At 44.3% G+C, this 26942-nt stretch overlaps 2 protein-coding genes across 3 annotated transcripts in view; one reads left to right on the forward strand and one right to left on the reverse strand.

The window, feature by feature from the left end:
• The window catches only part of mpp7a (MAGUK p55 scaffold protein 7a), a 112552-nt gene extending 111514 nt beyond the window's left edge, over positions 1-1038 (reverse strand). Inside the window, exon 1 of the mRNA XM_028433267.1 lies at positions 771-1038. The gene's annotated coding sequence lies outside the window, so the exon portion shown is untranslated. The remainder of the gene's footprint in view (positions 1-770) is intronic.
• Positions 1039-9984: 8946 nt separating this feature from the next.
• waca (WW domain containing adaptor with coiled-coil a) lies at positions 9985-26556 on the forward strand. Of its 2 annotated transcripts, none has more exons than XM_028432797.1 (13): positions 9985-10260; positions 10453-10483; positions 11319-11511; positions 17039-17130; positions 19621-19736; positions 19823-19938; positions 21627-21881; positions 23013-23135; positions 23244-23395; positions 23648-23772; positions 24735-24927; positions 25018-25145; positions 25231-26556. In XM_028432797.1, the coding sequence occupies exons 1-13, from the start codon at positions 10220-10222 to the stop codon at positions 25298-25300; spliced, it is 1635 nt and encodes a 544-aa protein (XP_028288598.1). In that variant the 5' UTR covers positions 9985-10219; the 3' UTR covers positions 25301-26556. The 2 variants fall into 2 exon arrangements, with proteins under 2 accessions (XP_028288598.1, XP_028288599.1); XM_028432798.1 differs by having other exon boundaries at positions 9987-10260; positions 23247-23395.
• The last annotated feature ends 386 nt before the right edge of the window (positions 26557-26942 follow it).

Raw genomic sequence — 26942 nt, forward strand, 5'->3', positions numbered from 1 at the left:
AAGTCTCTTGTGTCATAATAATATACAGATGCAAAACTTGTGGCTGAAGTTGGGATGTCATGGAAGATGGCCAAGTGCTGAGTCTCCCAGTGAGGCAGCCCAGTCAGAGGGTTGTGGTGACAAGCTCCGTGTCACCACACTTAACCCTGCAGGGCACAAGGGCTCTGTATTCCCTCTGACTGCACCACAGGGCGCACTGTACTTCCTGAGGAGTAGGGACTGTGCGAAGATGGGTGTGTGTGTGTGTCACAGGGAAGTTGTGCCTCATATGTGTCTGTCACTGCTTATCATTGTATTTGGGACATGCTAGCTTTGCGCTGTTTTCACTTCCCCACGGAAATATTCCACACAAGATAAGGCAGGTGTGTGTTTTTATATTTATACAACATTTTCTACACAACTGGCAACAAAAGGCACTTTATTAGTGAAGACTTTCACACGGCGGTGCTCATGCATTCATAATTAAAGCATGAGTGAATCACTTTAACGGAGGAAAATCCGTTTTTAGCACAATGGGAGGTCACTTTTTGACAGCTAAAGGTTAGCAACAACACACGTTGGCTGCTCTCTTACCTTTCATTAGCCACTCTCAGCGACACAACCCCATGTAAATCTGTTATTACAGGTAAGCCGCTGTGTATTACTCATTTGTCCTTTGTACACACATGAAACCAAAACTTTAACTTACACTATTTTTATTGTGAAAACGCCCACTTATAACAATAGTGCAGATAAGTTTATCGCGTCAATAACGTGATGTTGGTACTCACTTTGCATCGGAGGTCGGAGTTGAATGGTGTCTCGCTGATCACGGCGCAGCTACTCCAATGCTTCCTTCCAAAACTAAACTTTTCTCTTTGCTTCACTCTCCACTTCCGAAAACCTGTTTTTGCTCCTTTACACACATTCGAGTCATCCCCGTTCTCTCCGGCTGTCTTCTCCGCACAACCTTTCAAAACGTTACGCCTCGCCTGAGCCACTCTCTCCAAGACGGACGGAGTGATCCGTGGAGGCGCGGACCTGGAAGCAGTTGTTGTATTTTGACACCGCGTTAGCAGGAGAACATGTCACACACAGAGCTGATCTGAGATCCGCACCACACAGCGCGGTGCACACAGGCCCCGCCCCTTCTACTCATTCATTGGTCGGTAGTTTGAGTCTGTATTTTGATTGGTTTGTTTTGTTGTCAATCACAAGCTAACGCCCCCCCATGTCGTAAATGTCGCTTCTGTTGACAAGAGAAAATAAAAACAATCACATCCACAGTATAGTAGTTTGTTTGTTTAGACTTTAGAAGTTTTAACAATATTTAAATGTGTGACTTTAAGATTATGTGTTATTTTTTGTAATTGTTTTAATTATATAACAATTAATTTCGCGTTACGTTTGACTTATATCTGCTCCAAATTATACAAACAAATAATTTATTTAATACAACTTTTTTTTTGATAATCCGTAGATTTTAATTTAATTTAAAGAGTGGTCAGGTAATGTAATGTAGTACTGCTTTTCATACTATATAAAGAGGTGTGATAGCTCCCCCTACAGGTCATGTAAAGACAAAAAGCAACAAGTAGTCATGGACCAAACAGGCCCTTTCTGAAGTTAAATAAATAAAAAGATAAAAAAATAAACGTTGGAAAATGCATAACTACTTCTCTGTATTTAGCTTCATGTCCATTTATTTGATTAAATGCTAGTAAAAATAAAATAAATGGACATCCCAAACACAAACAATTTTACTTTGTGTGTGTGTTTTAGTCAACTGCATGTGAACAAATTCCAGAAAATATGCAAACAATAGACGCTCCCCCATTCGTGCCCTCTTGTCCCACACATTAAAGTGCACTGTGTGCCAAAACGCTGAACCACAGCTTCTTTTGTCCCCAGCCTGGGATATGATGTGGGATGTATTGTTTGGGAACAATGGAGCCTAGCATCCATCTTCTGACAGCTCCTCACTCTGACCCCTCGATACAACCTGGTCAAAGCCACAGAATGTAAAGAAACAGCACTGTTGAATGCACACAGTATTTCAGGAATACTTTTTAAAAAAAAAAAAAAAACTCAGTGTACATTTTGAGATCATTTTTTTTACTTTATTCATGCTATTATTCAACCTACTGTTTTTAAGTATCTTTGTCAATAATTATTGTAACAACTAAATCAGTTTTTTTGGGATACTAAGTAGTGATGGACTTCACATGAATGGCTGTGAACATTTACCTGAATTTCCCCTCGGGGATCAATAAAGTATCCATTTATCTATTGAGTTGGAGATCTCTAAACATTGCCTGTGATGTCAAAGAACGACCACTAGATGTCAGGAGAGAACAAGTCAATGCTTGCTTGTAGGCCTTCTGCACCCGTGATGACGCTTTTAGCGTTTGCTTTTCGAAATTACCTCCTTATAATTTCAATGGTAAGTATGAGTTGAAAAGGAGAGTGTGTTGAAAACTGCAGCACACATATGAGGGTTTACAAGTTCTCTTTCATAGCATTCGTTTCGTGTCTCACTATGGGAGAACGCCCCCTGCGTGATCCCGACAGAAGCTTTAATTACACTACACCAGCCCTTGGGGCTGGTATCAGTGACGTCTATGTCAGGAGGGACCGCCCTCCTCCTATATAATAGGCTGACATAGCTTCAGTCGCCATTCAAACACCTCTTCTCGCTTCTCACAGAAGCCTGATGACAACTGTGTTACTGGGTGCCTAGCTAAACTGCCCACTGATTCGAGTGAAAACTCGGTCACCGGGCGCTTGGTCCCACACGACACGGTTGCTTCACAGCTGAAGAATAGTAGAAATACTATTCCACGCTATCGGTGAAAGTAGAAATACTCTTGCCTCAAGTAGCAATACTTGTCACAGCCGAAGTAGCGATACTTCTGCTAACAGCGGGTGCGTTAGCATCGTCTGTAGGTAGCAATACCACTATACAGCTCACGCTAATAATACCCACAGCAGGTAGCGATACCTCATCACAGGCTAGCCAGGAAAATAGCCATATTTCCCTGAACACAACCAGTAGCTGCACAAGCTAACGCTAGCGCCCTTGAACCCTATGCTAGTCATGGCCACGGCTAACAACCCCGCTGAAGACGGGAAAAGCCCAAAGCTTTGCCCCTGCGGCAATAAAATGTCTAGCTGGGACACTCACCCCGTGTGTGCAGCTTGTCTGGGCGTACCTCACGCGCAGACGGCTATGTCCTCCACGGACGATTGTATCCACTGCGCTGCTTTCCCACGCAAGTTGCTCCGCCGACGGCTAGCTCGCCAGGCTAGTTTGTCCGGCGGTGACCCACTGCTGTCGGAGACAGCCTCGCCGCAAGGCGGGGTGGATACGTCGGGTGGAGCGGCTGAAGCGCTGCCGCCCGGGCTGAGTTGGGCAGACGCAGTTCCCCAGACTGCAGACTCCTGTTTCCCGTCAGAGGAGGGATGGGAGAGCCTTATCCGTGTCGACCCGAGACGAGACGCTGATGACGAGGAGGGAGAGTCTGCCGACTCCGAGCTCCTGTTATCAGACGGTGACGAAGAAGAAACTAACTTCAGCGTCACCGGCGGGGCTGCAAAGCCGGGCGTCGCGATGGGAGAAATCCCTTCGGCGCTTTCTCCCCTGGATCTCGACATGCAGGACATGTGCAAACGTGCCGCTGTAAGGCTCAACATCCCGTGGCCCACGGTTCAAGCCGAAGAAGTCAGGTCTCGCTTTGATGGCAAGAAGCTGCCCAAAGCAAAGAAGACGGGGAAACAAGTGCTGCCAACTTTCCCAGAGCTGCTTGATGAGATAGCGGCTACGTGGAAAGCTAAACCATACAGCGAGAAACACCCCATCTCGGGGAGCTCCCTGTTGGATTGCGAGGGGATGGAGGCTAACGGCATCCGCCAAATACCTCCCATTGAGCCGCTGGTAGCGACACACCTTCACCCGAAGACGTCCCTGTCCTCCTCGGTTTCATCTTTTCCCTCCAAGACAGACCGCTTTCAGTCCAGCCTCACTGACAAGTGTTATAAGGCGGCGGCTCTGTCGACCAGAGCTCTCAACGCCTCCTCTATCCTGACGGCATACCAGGCGGAATTAGAGGAGGACATGACGGCTAAACCAGATAACTCCCTGTGGGAAGAAATCTGCGTCATTACGGACCACGTCCTTCGCCTCCACAAGGTGGCTATCCAAGCCACGGGAAGAGCCATGGGTCTTATGGTCCTGCAAGAGAGAGCGCGTTGGCTGGGGCTCACCAACCTCACGACTAAGGAGAAAGAGGAGCTCCTCGACACTCCGGTCGTCCCTCATGGGCTCTTCGGCTCGGCTGTTGCCTCCATGCAGAAGAGATGTGAGGAGAAAAAGAGAGATGATGAGGCGCTGAAACTTTGCCTGCCGAGGAGGGCTCCACCTGTTACTCCCGGCACTTCGCGTCAGTCATATGCTCAGGCTGTCTCTCACCCGGCTCCTGCTTATCGGATCCCCAAGGTGTCCAAGACGCAGGCAGCCCCTCCAGCCCCTAAAAGCGCCGGCAACCCATGGGCTAGGAAGCAGTCTCCCCATGCTCGGCAAGCCGCTCCACCACCTCAACCCGCTACCGCGACGGTGAGGAAGAAGAAGCGGCAGGCCTGACCGCTTCTCCCCAGGTGGAGGGCCGACCCAGGCTGCCCCCCCAACGGGTCGCCCTGCCCTTCTCCAGCTCAGTTCCAGAGCGGGTTCTGCGGGACGTTGCCCGCATAGAGTGCAGCACTTGGGCCGGTGTTCATGTTCGAGTGCCCAACAAACACAGACAGCATTCTCAGTGTTGCACAAGCACTTCTGTCTTGCACTCTGTAATAAAACAGTCCAATGCGCATCCAGGCAGAGAGCCGAGGGCGCTGTTGACTATAAAAAAAAAAAAAAAAAAAAAAATGCAGAAAAAAGATATGTTAAGACACACAACTATCTTCTCTGCTATAACACAGCCCGCGGGGACCAACATCCCCGCGGCTGTGACGCAGACCGCCCGGGCACCTCCATGCAGCAGGCAGGAGTCACCGGGGCGGATGGGCGTTGGGTGTTACGCACCTCGACCTCAAGAGGGCGCCAACGTACCACATATGACAGAGTTGCCGGTCAGCCCGCTTTCTCTGCACACAGAGAATTGGGCGGCCTGCACACGGTCAGAATGGGTGTTGAGAACCGTTCAGAAGGGTTACAGACTTCAATTCAGAGCCGTTCCACCTCATTTCAAAGGGATGATTTTTTCTCATGCTCAGGGAGAATCCGCAAACATTCTCCTAGAGGAAATTTCCACTCTGAGGGAGAAAGGAGCAATAAGAGTTGTCCCGCCCGAGGAGGCCCACAGCGGGTTCTACTCGAGGTATTTCCTGGTTCCAAAAAAGGGGGGGCAGGGGATGAGGGCCATCCTGGACCTCAGAGCCCTGAACCACTATTTAAGGAAATACAAATTCAGGATGCTGACACACGCCTCTCTGCTGCGTTTCGTGCGGGCAGGCGATTGGTTCACACCTGTCGACCTGAGGGATGCATATTTCCACATTCCAGTGTATCCTCCACACTGGAAGTTTCTCAGGTTTGCCTTCCGAGGGACAGCATACGAGTTCATGGTGCTGCCGTTCGGCCTGTCATTGAGTCCCAGAGTGTTTGTGAAATGCACAGAGGCAGCTGTAGCCCCACTCAGGGAGAGAGGCATCCGCGTGGCCACTTACATAGACGACTGGCTTGTCGCAGCCTCTACACCCCGAGAGGCGGCCCACCATACAGATGTTCTCAGGGAACATCTGGTGAGTTTGGGGTTTCGCCTGAATATGGAAAAAAGCATGTTGACACCTTCTCAGTGCATCACCTTCATAGGCCTGACTTTGGACTCTCTCCAAGGCAGAGTTTTCCTGTCTCAGGACAGGGTGGTGGCAATGAAAGGATGCCTTGCACTGTTTCACAGGGGCAACACAGTCACACTCAGACAGTGTCAGAGGCTGTTAGGCCTGATGGCCTCGTCTGTGGTGGTGATACCCCTGGGACGCCTGTACATGAGAGGGCCTCAGCGTTGGGTAGCCTCCCTTGGCCTAGATCCTCTCCGAGATGGTCATCGACGGGTGAGGGTTTCTGTGGACTGCTCACTGGCTCTGCGCCAGTGGAAGAGCCCAGGGTTTCTGACCCAGGGGGCTACCATGGGAACTGTTTCGGCCAGGAAGGTGATCTCTACAGATGCCTCTCTCACAGGCTGGGGTGCTACACACGAAGGGAGGACAGTGAACGGGAAGTGGGGCCCTCACATGCGCTTCACCCACATAAACTGTCTGGAGCTGATTGCTGTTCATTTGGCTCTGAAACATTTCCTCCCCTGGCTGCGGGGACACCATGTCCTAGTGAGGACAGACAACTCCACCGTGGTAGCCTACATCAACAGGCAGGGAGGCTTGAGATCTCTGCGGTTGCATGCGCTGGCACACAGACTGATAGTCTGGAGCAATGTGCACTTTCAGTCACTGAGAGCGACTCATGTTCCAGGCGTACTGAATTGCGGGGCGGACCTACTCTCCAGGGGGATCCCTCTATATGCAGACTGGAGACTTCACCCAGAAGTGGTGAAGCAGATTTGGCTGCGGTATGGACGGGCGGCAGTGGACCTTTACGCGTCAGCGGAGAATGCCCAGTGTCCGCTGTTCTTCTCCCTGCACGACCGAGTGGCTCCGCTGGGGATCGATGCACTGGCACACGAGTGGCCACGTGCTCTCCTGTATGCTTTTCCCCCAGTGGCTCTCATCTCTCCAACTCTGGCCAGAGTGAGGGAGAAGGGGCTGGTCGTAATCCTGGTGGCTCCGCACTGGCCAGCGAAACACTGGATGGCGGAGATTTACCAGCTTCTGGCGGGCACGCCTTGGCAGCTGCCATTACGCAGGGACCTGCTATCCCAGGCACGAGGGGAAATATTTCACCCTCACCCAGAGAGGCTGGCTCTGTGGGCCTGGCCCGTGAGTGGTTTAACCTGAACTCAACAGGACTCCCAAACAGTGTCATTGAGACTATTCAATGTGCTAGGGCCTCATCGACTAGGATGTTGTATGGGCTTAAGTGGCAAGTGTTTGAGAGCTGGTGCTCGGAGTCCCAGGCCATTCCTTTTCAGTGTTCTGTGGGGGTGATTTTATCCTTTCTGCAGGACCTCATTGAGAAGGGAAAATCTTTTTCAACCATCAAGGTGTACCTGGCGGCAATCTCTGCTTGCCATGTTGGTTTTGATGGTAAATCTGTGGGTCGACACCCTCTGGTGTGTCAGTTCATGAAAGGTGCACGACGTAAATTACCGGTATCTAGGTCTCTTACGCCGTCATGGGACCTGCCCACGGTGCTGGATGCTCTTTCTGGTCCACCTTTTGAACCACTGGATCAGGTGGACTTGAAGGTGGTATCTCTTAAGACAGCGCTGCTCCTGGCCTTGGCCTCGGCTAAGCGCGTCGGTGAGGTTCATGCCCTGTCTGTGCACGAGGCTTGTACCCATTTTTCACCAGGGGGCGAGAGGGTCAGTATGCAGCCTAACCCAGCCTTTATCCCAAAGGTGGTTGGGTCTCTCTCCCCAATAGAGCTGGTTGCTTTTTATCCACCGCCTTACTCCTCTGAGGAGCATCGGCGTCTGCATACGCTGTGTCCGGTCCGTGCACTAAGGACCTATCTGGACAGGACTCAGGGTGTTAGGCAGAGTGACCAGTTGTTTGTGTCCTGGGCTAAGCCATGTGTGGGCAAGCCAGTCTCAAAACAGCGGTTTTCCCACTGGATTGTGGAGGCTATTGCTCTGGCTTACACGACCAAAGGTCTTCCGCCTCCTGCTGGTCTGCGTGCGCACTCCACTAGGGGCCTTGCTGCTTCCTGGGCTCTCTTTAAGGGGGTTTCAGCCCAGGAAATTTGTGCAGCTGCAAGTTGGGCTTCACCCCACACTTTTGCTAGGTTTTACAAGTTGGATGTTACGGTTCCAACCCTGGCACATTCAGTTCTTGGGGTAGGGTTTTCACGGGGTACAACCCACTCTTCGTGAGGCCCCTCTGGGACAGTTGTCATTTTTACAGGCATGTCTGGCAATCCGGGAGTCAGTATTTCTCCCATAGTGAGACACGAAACGAATGCTATGAAAGAGAACTGGAGGTTATGGCTATAACCATGGTTCTCTGATTAGCATGAGTGAGTGTCTCACCAGACCACCCTCCTTGCTATGGAAGCGAGGAAGAGGTGAGCTTGTTTGAATGGCGACTGAAGCTATGTCAGCCTATTATATAGGAGGAGGGCGGTCCCTCCTGACATAGACGTCACTGATACCAGCCCCAAGGGCTGGTGTAGTGTAATTAAAGCTTCTGTCGGGATCACGCAGGGGGCGTTCTCCCATAGTGAGACACTCACTCATGCTAATCAGAGAACCATGGTTATAGCCATAACCTCCAGTTTTTGTGGCTGCTCTACTCCAGTCAGTGTGTCCCGGATGCTGCCAAGGGAAGAAGGGGGGGGGGGGTTGCGGTCAGGTTGCCAGGTTTGTACAATATCTACATTTGTCAGATGAATTTTCCCTTAACACGACAGTTCTTCTAATAAATATGAGTAGTTTTATTATAATTGACAATAATGATTAACTGAAACTCAATTTATTCGTTCTTGTCAGTTTTAAGGAGGACGAAAAAAGTATATTAGTATATTATGAAATATAATATAATAATATGAAGTAATTGCAATTTCCTGCGGATTTTAACAGGTTGTTAAAACACCTATTTCAGAGACAGATTCAACAAAAACTCATTTATTTTAAAAACGGTGACATACAGAAACTAATTCCAAGTGAAACAACAGTTTTGTCAACCATACTGATGGCACTACACTAACAGATTATACAAAGCCTCAATGTCTGAGGCCTTCTCTCATTTACAGAGACAAAATACTGGCAAATCTCCCTCATGTCCACCTGATTGAGTTTTCCCGTCATCACTCACCTCAGCAATAGAACTTCCTCCACTGGCCCTACATGATGGCCCTGCCTCTGACTCACTCTCAGAATCAACTTCAAATATAAATGGAGATGGATTGTGCTTTACTTTTCAATTAACAACCAATATAAGTGAGCTTTAAAATATATAATCAATAAAATAATAACATCAGCATATGTTGATTTAACACAGTGGTCTTCTTATCATCTGAGTTTCAAAAAGTTGTTGGACCATGAACCAAACTCTGCTTAATGCAGATAATACTGAAACACTAAAAATACAAACTTACAAAAAAATGCATGTCTTCCACCTTGTGGATATGTTTATAATGATGCACTGCCTTATCTGCTACATCAGTGTTTCCCTGTTCATATAATGCCCCACTGTGTCCTGACGGTCCATCACATGTATTTTATTCTTGCTGATACGGTCTGCTGATAGGTACCATAAACAACATGTCGCCAGACAAATAATACAAGTCTACTGTAACTTAAAGTAAACAGCAGCTTCCTCCCAACTTTTCTAAGTTAATTTAACATCAACCTAGTGTCACCACATGGGGCCATGTGACAAAGCAGTCAGGCTTTAGCGTAAGCTGGACTTTGTGGGATGACACTGAATTTACCTCCTCCAGCTTCAAGCAGCACTGACGGTTCTCTGCGGTGTTTTACGCTACCTCGATGAAAGCCACTGGCTTTGTTAGGTCCGTTACTATAGTAACGGTATTGTAGCGCTGTGGTAACCAAGGAAACGTGGAGTGGATTTCAGCAGTGAGGTTATTCTCTTATGAATCAAGTGGAATGGACTTTTTTCCACGAGAAATCCAGACAGCGGTAGGTGGAGTTTCCTACTCAGTAAATGTGGGGGGGTCCAAACGAGTCATTTTAAAATGTGGGGGGGGGGGGGGGGGGGGCACACGTCCCGCTCTGATATAATGGTAGCTACGCCCATGCGGTTAGGTGATGGTTATTCCCAGGCATTCCTGGCTCACTGAAGGCGACCTGAAACTGGTGGATGTCCAATACCTGGCAACCCTGTGCGCAGCTCCACGGCTACGTTTACTCGGCAGATACAGACACGGCTGTGTGTGTCTGAGTGGGAGATGGACTGAGTGAGGGCGCTCTTTAGACCAGTGCTGCCGATAGCATTGCAATACCCACAAGCTAGGTTGAAATAATTGACGATTTCAGGTCGCTGAATCAACAAGAAAATATAGTTCCGTTATCAGTCTTTCACATCCCACTCCAAACACACTAACACGGCATTGATGGTAATGTATGCAAGGAAACAACCGAGACTCGGCGATGGGTAAACATCTTTTTAACGTTACTTATACTGATTTTCCTTTTCCTCGTAGCTACGCTTTGACAATCCGCCATTTTTACTGAAACCAAAATAAGTGTCTGGAAACTTGCACGCTCAGCTGTTGCAGCACTTTTAACCATTTCTCAAGATTGACATTTGAAGCTTTATATTCACAACTGTTTTCTTTATTCACAGGTGCGACCGAAGAGATTCTCAGCCCTATCAGGTACTTGTTAGCTAACCGTAGCCTGCTAGCTTGCTAGCAGCAAATAAGATTAAAATGGACACTACAGTTCAGGCTTCTGGGGAGCACAACAGGCCCCAGTCAGTGCGGAAAATAACACGAAAAGTACAAGTTTGTGCTTGAAATTTCAATTTAAGCGCTGGAAATAATCCCTAACGTAAATACTATCAGTTAAAGATGACACAGACTAAATGTATTCGTCGAATTCAGCGCGTTACGGGAAGGTTCAGGCGAGTTTTATTGCACCTCGAAGCTAATGATAGCTTGTTACTGTTAGCTCGCCTGCTAGCCAGTCCGATTAGGGCCTGACCGCAATCTGTCATTTTAAGGATATAGCTAGCTAAGCTCTCTAAACATCAGACTAGTCCAAATATAAACTTCAAACCAACGTATTAACGATTAAGTTGAAAAAATAGTTAGCGAGCAGAATACGCAGGCTGATATGTTTTTGACCGATGAAGTGTTGTTTACCTCGTCATTATCCGTGATTACCAGTGTATTGTATACATATTTACCATGCAATAAACATAAATACTAGCATAACCAATGTGGCCATATAATAATAGTACAGTAGAAAGATTGGAAGAGATAAATCAGTGACTGTCATGTCATAAATATTCAGTTCCATGAATGGAGATTAGCTTTGCAAATTCATGTCTAAAATAATAAAACTTGGATAAATAAGCACTGGTAGACATTGTTGGAGTGTCCAGCACGATCACTGGATGGAAAGAATCTGTAATGATAATAAAAAGGATCAAATCATTGAGCAGTCAAGAAACTAGATCTTAGCGAGGTGTTTTATTTCTCTTCACAGACTCTCAAATACTCGTCCAAGAGCCACCCAGGAGGGGACCACCGACATGAAAAGATGCGAGACTCCTCAGACATCACTCCTCCCTGCAAAATGCTCAGGAGGTCTGACAGCCCTGAAAACAAACACATCGACAGCACAGGGCACAGCAGAGCTAAGGCAGTCCACACACACCGGGCCAGAGACAGGGATGGAGGTGAGATAGCAGTTACTGGGGCTAATGTGCGCAAGAATAAATTGCTTCTTTAAATGCATTTAAACATGGATTTTATGTAAGCCAGGGTGTTGTTCTTTTTCCTAGTAAGGTATTTTTTGTTTACATCTCAGAGCTTAAACACTGACACTTTGCTGCTGTCACACAGCTTCTTATATTGATTTATTTTATGAAAACATTCCAGCTACAGTGATTATTGTTTTGTCAAGTGCTAGAACATGCATTGATCAGCATACAGCCAGTAATCACAAAGCTAGGCCGAGCATTTGTGTGTGGATGGACGAATCCTAAGAGGGGGAGTAAGTGTCTGTGTTTGACATGCTTAGGATAGACTGGCACTTGTCCACCTGCAAATTTTAGTAAAAGTATATCTGAGGTATGTTTTTTTTTATGTTGAGCAGCAGCATAAATGTAGTATACCTTTGTTAAACGGCACAGTTGCACTGCATGGGCTTTTATTTAACCTATAGATAAGAAACAAGATGTTGAATAATCTCTTATAGTTTTGTCACTGTCTTTCAGTATAAGAATAGTATCTTAACAAAACATGTAGGGTTCATGATAAGTTGAGATTTGGTGGCTGGTATCATTATCACTGATTTTACATGATTCTTGATACAAACAGCAAACCATTCAAATCAAGGTTTGTCCTGATTTATTTTTGATCCAAAAATGTTTATTCAAGAAAGCAGTCGCACAGTGAGTGGAGCCTTGGCACAACAAATCAATCTATAGTTCCTAAACATTAACTAGTAGCATCTGACGATTTTGATGCCCCTCACCTTGAATCCTGTTTACACATCTGGACATCTCCTTTTGAATTGGTGTGATAGCTCTGAGTTGCTCGGTTCAAATGCTCTCGGGATAACATTTACCCACTGGCTTATAGTTATCTACAGCTTGTCCGTGACCTTCTGACTGAAATGCAAATATGTTTACCTACAACTTTACAACAAGCTGTGACAGACCTGTCTCTGAACCCAGGCATCTGTGGTACCCTTACTCCTTTTGGTACTACGTAACAATAAGCCCCATCATATTACCAGAATTTTGGCATTAATTTGGTTCCGATGTGTTGGTTCTTGAGACATTCCTACTAATGACATGTAATTTAAAAAAAACTGTGGGTAAACTGTGCCACAGGGGTTTTTCTTTTAAACAGAGAGGTCAGGTAGAAATGTTACTAATGGGGTTGTTCACATTGTACATAAAGAGTCTTGTTTCTAGTAGCTGCTTGACTTTAGATTAAGAGTTACGTGGTCATTGTTAAATAAAACTTAAATACATCAGGCTCAAAACATCACCTTGGTCTTACACCTACTGTTTTCACCTGTCTTTGACAAATCGGTTCTACGCCACCTGCACCTGGATGTCTGACTAATGGCTCTAGTCTTCGGAGTCTGTTACAGACTTGTCAGTGGCCAGAGAGACCAAATAAATGCTAACCTAGCTGCTCTGTGTCTACTAGGTGTCTGTAAATCCAATTGTTTGCCAACAAAATATGTTATGAAGGGCAAAGATTTCAGTCTTCAGCATTTCATGTTTGTGCTCCTCACCAAATGTACAGTTTTAGCTGCAGGTTTTATGTAGTTGTTTACTAAATTTAAGTCTATAGAATTGTTCAATTGTGGTTGTGATTGGTTTGGTATAGTGCTGTTTAATGCAGTAGCTCTGATCTTTATCAGGCCAGGGACCAGCAAGAGCTATGGAGGAAGCTGACATACTTGTTGCTTCAGGCGTACAAATTAGCACGGTGATCAGTGGGAGTGATCATTTAGGGGGCTGATCAGAATTGTTAGACCATTGAATTGCATTTTGTTGTTATAGAGTGGAACAACAAACTGGCTGGAAGACACTGTCTTGTGGGAGCACCTAAACCATTGTGCTGACAAGTTAAACTTTGAGCTGTTACCATGTTACGACAGGAGATATGATTTCCAGTGACATCAAGACCAAACCAGAAATGTAGTGCCGTTTAAAAAAAAAAAAAAAAAAAAAAAAAAAAAAAAAAATAGCTGTTTGACAGAATCAGGGCTGATTATATCTGTGTATATACCGCTGTACATAAAAATCACTGCACTGTGTGGAAGACTCCTACATTTAAAGAGAAGTGCTTGAATGTAGTTCAACAAGTTGATCAGCTCTCATGTAACAGAAGATATGCATTATACACTCTACCAGACCTGTGGTGGCAGTTGATGCAGCCAGGTAAATGTGCCTCTGTTTGCTTACATGTGCACTGATGGTGAATCTAACACAAGCATGGATTCTGTGGCTACGTTTGGGGATGCACTGGCATTTAAAGCAGTGACACTGTGCTGCAAACACTTGTGAGAGGTTGATTGATAGATTAGAAATGGCTACATAGTTTACAGGTGGAAAATGTTAAAGTCTAAACTTTATTTGCAGATTTTCCATATATATATATTTGTCAATACTGTCCCAGACTTTGAGAGTAGTTTTTGGTAAAGCAATTCAAATATGTTGCGGAATTTCCTGCAGTGATTATTGCTGGAAGTGTCTCCGCTAACATCAAAAGGAAATAGTACATATTTGTTGAAAAAGGTGAGATATAACTTATGCATTTAGTGGTACGCTGCTGTTAACTCCATTAACCAGAACAAGGAATACCATGTTAAGGAAATATTCTCACCTGTTAATAAAAACCTGTTTTACTGATAAGCCAATCATTTTACAAGAATCAATATTTAGTGATAATGTGAGCTGACTTGATTCAGTCTCCTTTTTCAGAGGGAGCTCTGTGCATGCGTTTGTGCAGGCACACATTCTTTTTCTTTCCAGATCTACTCTGTATCAAAGTTTACAGATTGCCTATTCATATTATCAATGCTTGCGTTTCACCCCTTCACCTTTTAAATTACAATTTGACTGCTGTTGCTGTGTGGAGCACGCACTTTCAGTTCTAAATGTTTCTGTTTGTCATCCATCTGAGTTCAACAACACACTGGATATCCATAAAAGTAAAACACTGAACAGTTAACAGGGCTCTAGACTAACTTGTTGCACTGGTTGCACTGGTGCGCCTAACTTTTTTTTCTTAGGTGCACCGGCACAAAAGTTAGTTGCACCTTATCATTATCTTAGTTTGTTTTTCAATCGCTGTCCATATATTTTTGTACAAATCAGGCCTTAACTTGACGCCTATCTTCACGCAGAAGTTATTTTCTTCTCTCATCTACAGATATATCTACTGTTTACCTGACGGGCCTCGCAGGGCTGTAGCCAAAGTTTTAGAAATACTGAGGTCCAAAAATTGATCTCCATACATATCATCCTTAAATTAATTTGGACCTTGTATAATGAACACAGTTAAATAAAAATAAATAACTGATAGTACTCATTCATATTATGGACAAACTAGCCAACAAGTCTGCATGTCAGAAATCCATAATGAAGATACAGCATTCTTCATTTCCCGGTTGGCTTTCTCGCTGTGAATTCTCGCTGTCGCTCCTCACTTATCTGTCTTCCAATGTGACTTATAAAATATTAAAATAATATACACCTTTACTTAAAAGCTGTGATTGAGACATATATTTTGTTTTCTTCAACATGTTTCTAATATAGCTACAGTATTCTCTTCTCTCATCTTCCTCACCTCTCTTCCTCTCTGCCTCAGTGTCTCCTCGCTTTCTAAAGCTGAGCTCCAGCTGACAGACTTTTCATTCTGTCTGTTACAGGAGGAACAGTTTAGCTGTATTCAGATGTCATACTGGCAGACAATGGTCCGCTATAGCAGGATAATAATAATACTTTTTAATGGTATGACTCCTTAAAACTAGCTGACAGCAGTCAGTCAGAGTTAATCAGCCTTCATGGATGGAACCACACAGGTCACACTGTCCGTCAGACCTGTGGTTCATAAACCCTCGTAAACTGTGGTTTCTGCTGTTCTGTTCTGTCTGTGTGTGTGCTGCAGTGAGAGGGCTGTACACACACGTTTCTTGTGAAGTATAAAAAGTCCAGGCCGAAACAACTTTGTTCTCGTTCTGGTCACCTCAGGAACACGAACTGATTTCTCTGTTCTCGTGACGTATGTAACAAGCTTTATCACACAGCATCAGCTCTGCGCAGATTCGTCTTCTTTTTCTGAATTTTCTGCTGTGTCAGTCTGACCGCAGCAGACACAATTTCAAACATAAACACACGGGGGTCCTGCCCTTCACTGTCTCTGATTGGTTTAGACTACAATATGGGCCTGATGTGTATCTGTTGTTGAACCACAGGGAGACTTAACAGGTCGCGGAGAATGTTTTCCCCTCTTAACAGCTGGTCGCACCGATCTGATATTTTTTGGTTGCACCATTGTGAAATTAGGTCACACTCTAGAGCCCTGGTTACACTATTGCCACAAGGATCTACACCCTGACAGTGAGTAGATCCTTGTCAAAGCATGACTTGGTAATGTGACCTGGATTTGAGTCCAGATTTTTAGTTTTTTGTCTTAAAGCAGGAAACATTGAGCTGTGCAACTTTTTGAAATTTAAACAAGGAGGTTGAATGGTTCAGGACTTGAAACAAGACACTTTGAACTGCACCACGGCTGAGTGTCAGCCTTTCCACTGTTACTGTTAGCTGTTCAAGTTAGCATCAGCTATAGTGTTTTCCCTAACTTCAGCATTTTGACCTGTCTAATAACAGAAAGTTACAGTTACACAACACAGCATCATCATTAGTGGAGGTTTAGATACAGGGATGACTGCAGTACCATGCACCATGAGTACAATCCTACTTATTTCACTCTATAACTATATATAGTAGTCAGCTTTTGTCAGTTATGCTTGTTTCCCGTTTCTCAGCTGCTGCTAGATAACAGTATAAATGCTTTGGTTTGTTAAATGTAATCATTTACAAGCTGAAACATTTATTTTTGTGCTACACAAGCCGCAGATCATTGCTGATACTGCAGGGATTGCCAGATTCTATTATTACACAGTCTGTGTGTGTGTCTCCTCTTGCTGTATATGTGAAAATCTCCACCAGAGGCCTTTCCTGCTGCGGTCTGGCTAAGTGACATAATTATAACCTAAAAGCAGTTTGAAAATGTTACAAATGTCAAAATATCCTGAAGTGCTTCCACTCAGAGCGTTTAATAACAGCTGGGCAGAGCTGGGAAGATTAGATGTGCAAAAGCAGGTTTATTCTTGCCATCTGATTGCTACATTTGTGCGATTAACCGGCGCGGTGTTGGCAGTGTTCAGGTCTATTACAAAGATGTACAGTCTAGTACAGAGATGCTGAAGAGGTTGAATAAAAAAAGATCCTTATCATCTACGTTTTGTATAAAAAATACTGTTGAGTGAATTGGGTTTGCAGTTTTAGTTTAGCTTCATCACATGTCACCAAGATGAGTATTTACTATTACAGATCATAAGTAATATAAATAAATAAAGAAATATATTAAGCTTATGTGTGTATTCACAGCCAGGCTTTTTATTGTTGTTTGCTAATACTGCAGTATTTTTCTTCTGCTTGTGTTTTGTTGCAGGGACCAGTTATTCTCCACAAGAAAATTCTCACAACCACAGTTCCCTTCATAGCTCCAATTCACATTCTAACCCCAGCAAGACCTCAGACACAGTAAGTATGACCTCTGTCGTGTCATGGAAGCTGATAATGGACTTGCACTCATCAGTCACAACATTAAAACCACTGACAGGTGTAGTGAAAAATACAAAGTGATGATCTATGTGTCTGGAGCTCTAACGTGGCAAAGTGCTGTCAGGTGTTCCTGATATGCAGTGGTTACCGGAAGTAGTCCAAGGAAGGCTGTGTTTGAAAAGTGAAGGCTAACCTGAGTCTGATTCACGCAGAAGAGCTACTGCAGTAAAATCGTGAATGCTGGCTATGATAAAAAGATGTCAGTATGGCAAAGCCACAGACTGGTCATAGAGCCTATGCCTGGAGGGTGGATGGCTGGCTACGTCAATTGCCAGGCATTGGCTGGCATTCATGTGGATGTTTATTTGATCACCCACTTAAGCTCAACTGAGGACCAGTCACACCACTTCTGTTGGTGCTAATGTATATGCCATTTAATTTGTTTCCAAACAAGCACACAAGTTACACAAGTAACACGAAACCTCTGTCATCCAGTAAAAAAAGCACAGAAACTTTGCACACAGTGTCTGACTCATCGACTTGGTGTGAGCAGCTCAGAGGTCTGGTGCTTCCACTGTTTTCTTGCTCCTTCGCTCCCGTTTCTTTCTCTTGTTTGTCTCCACTGGAAGAATCGCCCTTGGCAAATTTCTGCCTGCATCTTGCATTCAGCACCATTGCCACCTGAAGGTGTTGGGTTGTTTCCTCGTTGTCTGTGTACTCTCCTCATCACCCACCTTGAATATTACCATGTAATTCATGAAGTCATACAGTTTGACTATGACATAGTTTGTCACAGAGAGGCTCTGAAATGCTAACATTTGCTGAATGTGATGATGTGAAAATGGAGAGAAGTTTCAGAGACTTTGTGTAAACATGATTGGCACAATATGAGGTTGTAGTACTTAAAGTTGCATCTAATCCGGACGAAAAAAATTCCATCAAACTTTTTCTGCTGATTTCTTTGCATTTGCCACACGGTGCTGATTAGTATCAATATATTAGAAACTCAGGATTACATTGCTATGGTCTAGATCAGACCTGGGCAAAGTACGGCCCGCGGGCCACATCCGGCCCGCTTGCGTCTTCAATGCGGCCCGCGGACTCGTACACACAATAAAAAAAAAAGAAGGCATCAAAAGTCAGCTGTCAGCACGGCATTACCGATAACGTCTTTCCAACCCTCCTTGTCTCTTCCACGCTGGTGTACTGCTTCATCCCATCTACTCTTTGTAGAGACACGGTCGCGCTGTGTACACTTTAAAAATGCTGCGCCTCTATGCTGAAATGTACGGTAAAGCGAGAAGAAACGCCACGGCGCATTCAGATGTTACCGCGCTGCTGCAGCCGACATCGTCATCTGCTCTTAAAAAGCTCAGACCTTGTCCAACTTTCAGAGCTTTGGGATTGTTTTTAAAATTAGTTTTAACTCTAATGGTTTTCTTCTGTAAAAATATCTTTACATCATCTGTGCTGCTCTGCACTGTGCGGGAGTGTTTTTCAACATACAACCAGCAACACTCAGTGGACCTGGACACACACAGAGGACAGAGGAGAGAGCAGTAAACACACAGACCAGTTCACATCATCAACACCCTCCGCCACACATTGATTCTGAGCCTTTTTTCCGCCAATGCGACTTTATAATATCGCTATCTTTCCATTCATTCAACTCCGCGCAACTCTCTCTCTCCTCCCGTCCGCGTTCACACACACGTACACACATAAGCTCGGATATGTTCACAGAGAAGACGACCAACGTTCTTGATAATGGAACATCGCACCCTAACTCAGCGCAGACAGAGCTGGTAACGCAGCAAACATTATAGGTGATTTAAGGGGAAACGCGGTTGCGTCATATGACAATAGTCACATATGAATAATAACATCAAAAGCTGTTTTATTAATCAGTTAGTTGCCTTTAGTAGTTCCATATATCTGATTATAGTATTTATGCTATTAATGTATTTATGTGGTTATATCACATTATTTATTTTAACCTTTATTTTACCAGAAAATGTCATTTTACAAAACAAGAACAGGCTGATATATGAGGTCAGTGTTGACTTCATATAGTGAAATAAAAACCTTCAGCTTCAGATGTTTTTGTATGTTTTTGTGGCCCTTTGCTTTTCTAATGGAAGTCTATGTGGCCCTCGCAAAAAAATAATTGCCCACCCCTGGTCTAGATGAATGCTGGAAATGAAGCAAAAGAAAACGCAGAACCCGAGCCTTTTAAGAGATAACTTCTAACATTTGGTTCATTTATTAAGCCTTCCTTCTGTCTTAAAAAGCTTCTCTGAAAGCTGCCCAGCTATAGCTTTCTGCTTTCATCCCAGTATCTCTTGTATATTTCAGATTACATTACAAGCTCTTGCATCAGACCCTCACCACTCATGCACACATACACACACACAATGGCTTCCTGTCTTGTTGTCCTCATGTGTGTTAAATATTTGTGTGTTTTCTCAGCCTTACGAACCAGGCGACGACTGGTCAGAGCACATCAGTTCATCTGGAAAGAAATACTATTACAACTGCAGGACAGAGGTGTCGCAGTGGGAGAAGCCCAAAGAATGGCTGGAGAGGTAGCTAACATCCTTTGAGCCAAAAGTACTTTAATGTAATCAAACAGTTTGTTGCATGCATGGCTGATGTTGAATCTGTTTCACAGAGAACAGAGGCAAAAAGAGGCAACAAAGACTGCTGTTGTCAACAGTTTCCCCAAGGACAGGGACTACAGAAGGGAGGCTATGCAAGCATCGGCAGCCCCTGGCTTTATTGGTCCGAGTAAGTTCTATATATACTGTTATTATCTATATTATTCTCCTCAGTCTGCTGTGACTGATATTACAGCTCTGTTTACATTTTTTCGATGTTTTGTTGTTGCCTGGCTGATCTAATATATGAAGGGAGTGTTATCCACCTTCAGCCCTAAATACCACCAGTGATAGTCAGCGATGCTGCTAACCTAGAGTGTCACACGCCAAGCTAGTGTTCAGGCAGTGGTGGGTGTGTGTGGCCTATATTTTGTGGTGTTTACTGAAACTAGTCAGCAGCTCTTCAGTCTGATTGTGAGAGAGGTGCACAAAAAAAGATGACTTGGACTAACCAATGTTTCAATAGTGTGTGAGATTAGTGTAGAAATATGCCAGCCCTGTTTTGTTTACAGTATGTTTGTCCCAAGTCGCTTTCCCTCTTTGAATAATGAATACAGACTGTTTCCACCTGGTCTCACACTGAACATATGTACTGGTTGGACATTGGCTTTAGTCCTGGAGGTGGTGTTGATGTTTTGCCTCAGACACAGGTGGAGTCAGTCAACAGTACTGTACACCTTTTATTGGCAATAATTCTTTTATGACAGCTTGATGTGTCTGTGCCTTTACCAAACAACTGAGACTACTACACTGCTGAAAAATTAATGCTGCTGAGACTTTGAGCCGTATACTGTGGCTATTCTCTGAACGGTGAATACAAAATCTTCGGAGTACCTGTTTCTTTAGTTAAGATGGAAGAAGATGTCACAGTTGTTGGGCTAATTAGGGTTTAGATTTCTACTGTACAGCAGCAGTTGATCCTATTATATGGAAAAAATGTGAGATTCTGTCTGCTGAACTGGGCATGATGTAATCTGCTGATTATTTTTACAAAAGATATCTTGCTCTGTTGGAGTTGTTGAAACTTCAGAAACACCCAGTCAAGTTTGCATTGTTCACATTGGTGTTTCAGCTTGATGCCTTTGGTCTTTTTAAAACAAAAATCTTTGGCTTAATACAGAGAGAGATATATAGAAGCATTTTCCACACACAAACCCATAAAAGTTGTGCTTGAACAGTGACAAGGCATTTTATGCTTTTCTCAAACTCTCTATGACCATAATACATACCTAAAAACTCATAATGCACCTTGTGTGGTTAGTAATGCTCCTCAAATTGTCATGAATCACTTCTATAGTGACTTTACAGCAAGGCAAGCACCAGCTCTGTTTTGCTATCCATATTGGATCAAACACTGACATCAGAGCTAATTGTTTCCAGGAAAACTGTCACATGATTGGGGTATGTGGAGCCAGTGGTGCACATGTAGTGACTGATAAGAGCAGGAGTGAACATCTCTGTCATTGAGGGCTTTTACATGCACATCACTCTACTGCTTTTGTGTCTTTGTCTAGTTTTACTCATTCACAAACAAACCTTTTTCCAGATTTAGTGTCTCTGAATACTAGACATCACAATGTATTGTGGCTTATGTCGGAAAGTAATAGTCATCTAAAACAAAACATTTCCTCAGGTAAAGATATCTGTGTCTCTTCCCCATACTGCTACAAGCAATACAAATAGTTGTGCTAAAGACAATGCAGTGTTGTTTTTTTAATGCAGGGTGCAAGTCGGAAGTGTTTTGAACATAAACATGGGGGAAAGGCAACTGTGAGTCTCTGTTGTTGAAATTGAAACCTTGCTTTTTGTGATCTTCAGAGTCATCTCAGGGGGAGAAGCCTGCAGCAGCCCTTGCCACCCAGTCCCAGTCATCATCTTCAGGCTCAGGGTCCTTGAACCCTTCATCGGGGCCCCCTGGATCATCAGCTTCCACGGTGCCCGTGTCCCCAGTGCTTCAGTCCCCAGCTCCTCCGCTACTCCAAGACCCCACCTTGCTTCGGCAACTTCTCCCAGCACTTCAGACTGCCCTGCAGCTCAACAATGCCAGTGTGGACATGGCAAAAATCAACGAAGGTAAGATGCGGATGATACATTAAGTCTGTGTCTACATTCAGCCAGCAGTAGTGGTTGTATATGCGCTGCAATCAGCTGTTGATCTAACGTTTTTTGTGTTGGATATTCTGACAGTTTAATTGGTTGTGGTGGTCTGATTATATTGAGTCCTATCTAACTTGACATCATCATTGTGGTAACCTTTTATGTTACTAATGTCTGGGTAAAGAATGGCTTATGGTTAGGATATTTATCCAGTGAGTCATCTGACCACATTTAAAGGGAAAGTTTGTTCCAAAATTGTTGCCCTCAAAGTGAACGTGTTTGTGAGAAGCTGATAACAAGCAGTAATTGTGAAAATAAGGACAACAATGCACTACTAAAAGGTTGCTGGGGGGAAAAGAAGTAGCAGAGTAAAGGCTAATGTTATTAGCTTTTTAGACTCACTGCTATCTGTGAGTGTGTCACTGCGATGTGTGTGCAACAAGCCCACATGTGCACATTCACACACGTGGTCACAGTGTTATAGTAAACAGTATATGCTAATAGATGTTAACTTAATCAGCAAGTCAGTCAACTGAGTGTGCATAGGAGACAATTACCCACAATCTTGCAGCAAGAGAGAGAAGAACCACAGACTCGGTTGTAATTACAACTTGTATTGAATTTAGAAAGTTATTACAAGATTTTTGGTCATTTTACAAAACACTTGCAGACTCAGGTTTCTGTACTTTGTGGGCCTTTCTGTGATTCCATCTCCTCTTGCTGTTGTGTGCATGTGCCTCTTAAAGTAGAATTCTGACACAAAGTTTGTAATGAGGTCTTTCCTCACATTTTTTAGTGGTGGTGATTATCCTAAGAGATTAATAATTAGTTCCCTCAGTTGTTAGTTGATCTGATGGCTAATTTTCACAAGCCTGTACCCAGCAGTATTACCATGGATGACTTCATCACACAGACATGAGTGGATTAAAAAGTAATGTTTTGTGTTTTTGAGCAGAGTGGGGTCGTGATGGTCCTTTTTATTGATGGCATCTTTATGGGGAATATCTCAGAAATATTGAGAACACAGAAGAAGTAATGCAATGCAGAATCTTTTGTAGCAGCAAGACTTATTCTGTCAGGTCTAACGCTGTGTTTGCCTCCATATAGTTCTCACAGCTGCTGTTACACAAGCTTCATTACAGTCGATGCTCCACAAGATCCTCACTGCTGGACCATCAGCTTTCAATATTACTACTATCCTCTCTCAAGCTGCTCAACTCTCCAACCAAGGTAAAGTCAATGCTGAACCACCGCTGTCTTCTTCCTTGTTCACTTTGTGTAAATCACTTCATGCGTTATTCAATTCTATTGATCCCTTCTAATGTTTGTGTGTCTCAGCAGCTCAACAATCAAACCAGTCACCAATGTCGTTAACATCAGATGCCTCATCGCCAAGGTCCTATGTGTCTCCGAGGATCAGCACACCACAGACCAATGCTGGTCCTCTAAAGCCCCTCCTTAGCACGCAGCCTGTCATCTCACAGCCAAAAGTAAGACACGAAAAAATGCAATTTTTAGACATGACTGTACAGTTGGTTGGGAGAACAAGTCAGCTGTGTGAATGGAAAATATCTTCCTCCAAAGACCAAAGCAAAATTGACAGTTGGCATGTATGAACATAAAACACAAGCCTATAATAAATGAAATGCCTGGGGAAATAGTGCTGTAATACGTGTACATTATAACAAGAGTCGCATAAAAACATGTCAGTGTTGATGTACCATGTCTGGGTTCTGTTTTAGGTGAGCACGCCAGCAGTAAAGCAGGCATCTCACCCCCAGCCCACATCCCAGCAGCCCCTCTCCAGCGATAAGCAGCACAGTCACGATGCCACCACAGCCTCCCCACGCACGCTCCAGCGCCAAGGGTCAGTACAACAGCACAATAATTTTTTAAAAAAGAGTTGCATGAGAAGTGCAAGACACAAGAGCAGCACTGATGTTAACTGATTGGAAAACATGAAATATCAATGCAGATCAGCTCTTGACAGAATTCAGTCATCCTTCATGTGGTGTTGTTGCTCCATCTGCTGGTCATTGTTGGAACAATGATGGCTCTGTCATTCACTTGGTTATTTTCATTCATTGAAGTCATTCGATTGTTTGGTGAATCAAGTGTTAGCCATTGCATGGTTTTTTTATCAGAGGTGTTAATCATTGCAGTTGGAGGTGTATTCAGTCCTTACATGCAGATTATGGGGTTTTTGTGTGTGTGAGCAGATCTTTGGTAGATCCAGATGCACAAAGCTGTTTCCAAATCAGACTCTTCAGACCATGCATTGTTATTGCTGCTTGTTTACCTCATGCTCATTTTGCTAGCATACACTGCTCACTATACTGTCAATACTCCCATCTAAAGCTCACCTCTGCTGAAACTTGATGCATTTGTATCAACAGATGGTGCAAATACACAACACAGTCAAGTTTACCAACGTTTTTAGTGTTTATAAGGATGCAGTTTAATATACAATGCAATGGGTCATTCATCATTTGCCACCATCATTTTGTCTTCTAGCTTTGTCACAGTTAGGTCATTGTTTCTGTTACGTCTGAAAGTTAGTCCTAACCTTGGTCTGACAACAATGATGAGAATGCTAGAAGCTCACCAGCTTGGCTGCTTGAGTCTTGCCTGTGTATGGCTAACAGGACAAAAGCTAAGTTGGCTCTGCTTTGTTTCAGGAGACTGACTAGCTACCACAGCTAGGGGGTTGGAAATTCAAATATTACCCCTGCTACATGTAGCATTGCTGCTGGTGGTTATGACAGAGCAGGGTTGGTTTCTTCATAAAAAATCATGTTTACATTTGTCCTTTGCTTTTGTTACCTGCAGCAGTCAGAGGAGTCCCTCACCGGGTCCCAACCATGTCGCCTCCAGCAGCAACGCCCCCAACTCGGCCTCCGCTCCCCCCAACGCCTCGGCAACCCGGCCTTCTTGTTCCTTCACACCCAGCCTCGCTGCTCATTTCAATGAGAACCTTATCAAGCATGTGCAGGGCTGGCCGGCTGAACATGTAGAAAAACAGGTCAGTACAACTCATGACTCACCGTATTTCCAACAACAGTCTGTTCATGGCAACAGGTTCTAAAATATTTATGTAAAAATCACCTCAAAGGCATCAAGACTACGTGAAGAGGCCCACACCATGGGCAGCATCTGCATGTCTGAGAACTGCACCGAGCTCAAAAACCTGCGGTCTTTGGTCAGAGTCTGTGAAATACAAGCAACATTGCGTGAGCAGAGGTAAGAGCATACATATTCAGTCTGCTAGTTTAATAGCATTACACCTTCTAACAGTCGTATGATATTCTATCTATGTCCTCCACAGGATACTGTTTCTGAGACAGCAAATCAAAGAACTTGAAAAGTTGAAGAATCAGAATTCCTTTATGGTCTGAGAACTTCTGGTTGCGAGACAGAGCGGGTGTTTTGAGGGTAGAGAAGAAGCAGGGGAGGAGAGCCATTGCACATAGTTGGAAGCTGGAGCGAGAGCAGCTGTTCAGTTCCTCTTGAGCCTGGTCTTAACACACACACAGGAGCTACAGTCGGGTTGGCTTTGGACCGTTGGGCTGGGAGAACCAAGAGGGAGAAATGAAGAGCTGTTGTGGGAGGAGGAGGAGGGCGTTTTTGGGGGGAAGGGGTCATTTACAAGATTCAGTTTTGTAAAAACCCTCGGCGGGGGAAAAAAATGTAGATTTCTTGTAGATGTTATTATCTATGTTGTAAATATGTTTTGTAGATTGAAGCCATGGAAAGCCATGCCTATCAAAGCTTTTGACATCCAAACTAATCAGCGCCTAGGCGGCTACATTCATTAGCTAGCCTTTCCTTCATGTTAACTCATCTGCAGATTTAAAGCTTCATTTCATCAACTCATAGATCATTGAACCATTAAAGCTCCTGAGACCTGCATGGAAGTGGGAGGAGGATGTTTGAAGCCATTTATTTACACAGAAGCCTAGCATAAAGCATAACACACTGGTGTCGATGTAGTTTGTTTTTTTTTTTTTTTTTTTTTTTTTTTCCTTCTGCCCTGCACCCTCTCTCTCCCTCTCTTTCTCTGTGGGTGAATTGTAACATGTACTCAGGCGCAGCAAACATCTCCTCGTCGCAGATCTATCCCAACAGCTCATAATGGTTCAGTGATCTGTTTTTGCAGCTTCTGGTGGCCCTGCATTTCCCAGTCTGAAAAAAAAAACAGTGCCTGGTGGTGTGGTGGAGTGAGTGATTTATAAGATGGTGATATTAACAATAATTATATGAGATGTGATGGCGTGCTGCTTTGGACCATTCCCACTGCCCTCCCCCCTCCTCTCAGTCAACTGAGTCTCGCCACATCAAAACCCTCCTGGTTTTATTAGTTCTTTCTTTACTCCCCCCCCCCCCCCCCACTCTGACTTTTCAAGCTGAGGCGGTACCACTGGTTCATTCCTTTTGTACAGTTGCTAACATTAAACAGTGGCGTAAGCAGAAGTAAAAAAAAAAATGGTTTTATTTATAAGAATTCACAATGATGTCATGCTCATCAGGTGAGGTGTCATATTGGGTTAGAGGTTTGGGTGTACGCGGAGCACCTCTGGTGTCAATGCAGGGCAACAAGAGGTCAAAGGTCAAATGTGAAATGTATGTATTATAATAAACATGTTAAACTAAAGCGAGCACTGGTTATTTTATTGGAGTGTTAGGTTTGGTTCATATGCTAGTGCCTTGTTGAAAGTCTTAAGCCGCAGTTACCTGCAGAGCCCACGTTTCTTTCTGTTTGACCCCATCTGACCAACAGCAGGAGATCTTCAACAAGCATGTCATGCACAGGGTTGTTTTTCTAGCACGTCCCATCCCTCTCTCATCTGTCCCCCACTGTTGAAGAGCAGGGTCCTCAGCTGCAAAGGCCTGTTTATCCCCCCCCCCCTTCCCCTACACCATACTATCTATTGATAACAGAACTGCACCACACATTCAGTAACGGTGATCACATCATTGCTTTGTATATTGTTTCCTGAAGTATATTGACAAATTAAAATAAAATATGCCTCTCCAGGG

Source organism: Parambassis ranga, chromosome 20 (assembly GCF_900634625.1).
Source record: "Parambassis ranga chromosome 20, fParRan2.1, whole genome shotgun sequence".
Classification (NCBI taxonomy): Eukaryota; Metazoa; Chordata; class Actinopteri; family Ambassidae; genus Parambassis; species Parambassis ranga.

Bases quoted from the DNA above. Each gene is read 5' to 3' on its own strand.
- waca (XM_028432797.1), top strand. From the start codon at position 10,220: ATGGTAATGTATGCAAGGAAACAACCGAGACTCGGCGATGG. The intron at 21,882-23,012 runs GTAAGATGCGGA...GCCTCCATATAG, and splicing joins CATGGCAAAAATCAACGAAG to TTCTCACAGCTGCTGTTACA. The intron at 25,146-25,230 runs GTAAGAGCATAC...TGTCCTCCACAG, and splicing joins GCAACATTGCGTGAGCAGAG to GATACTGTTTCTGAGACAGC.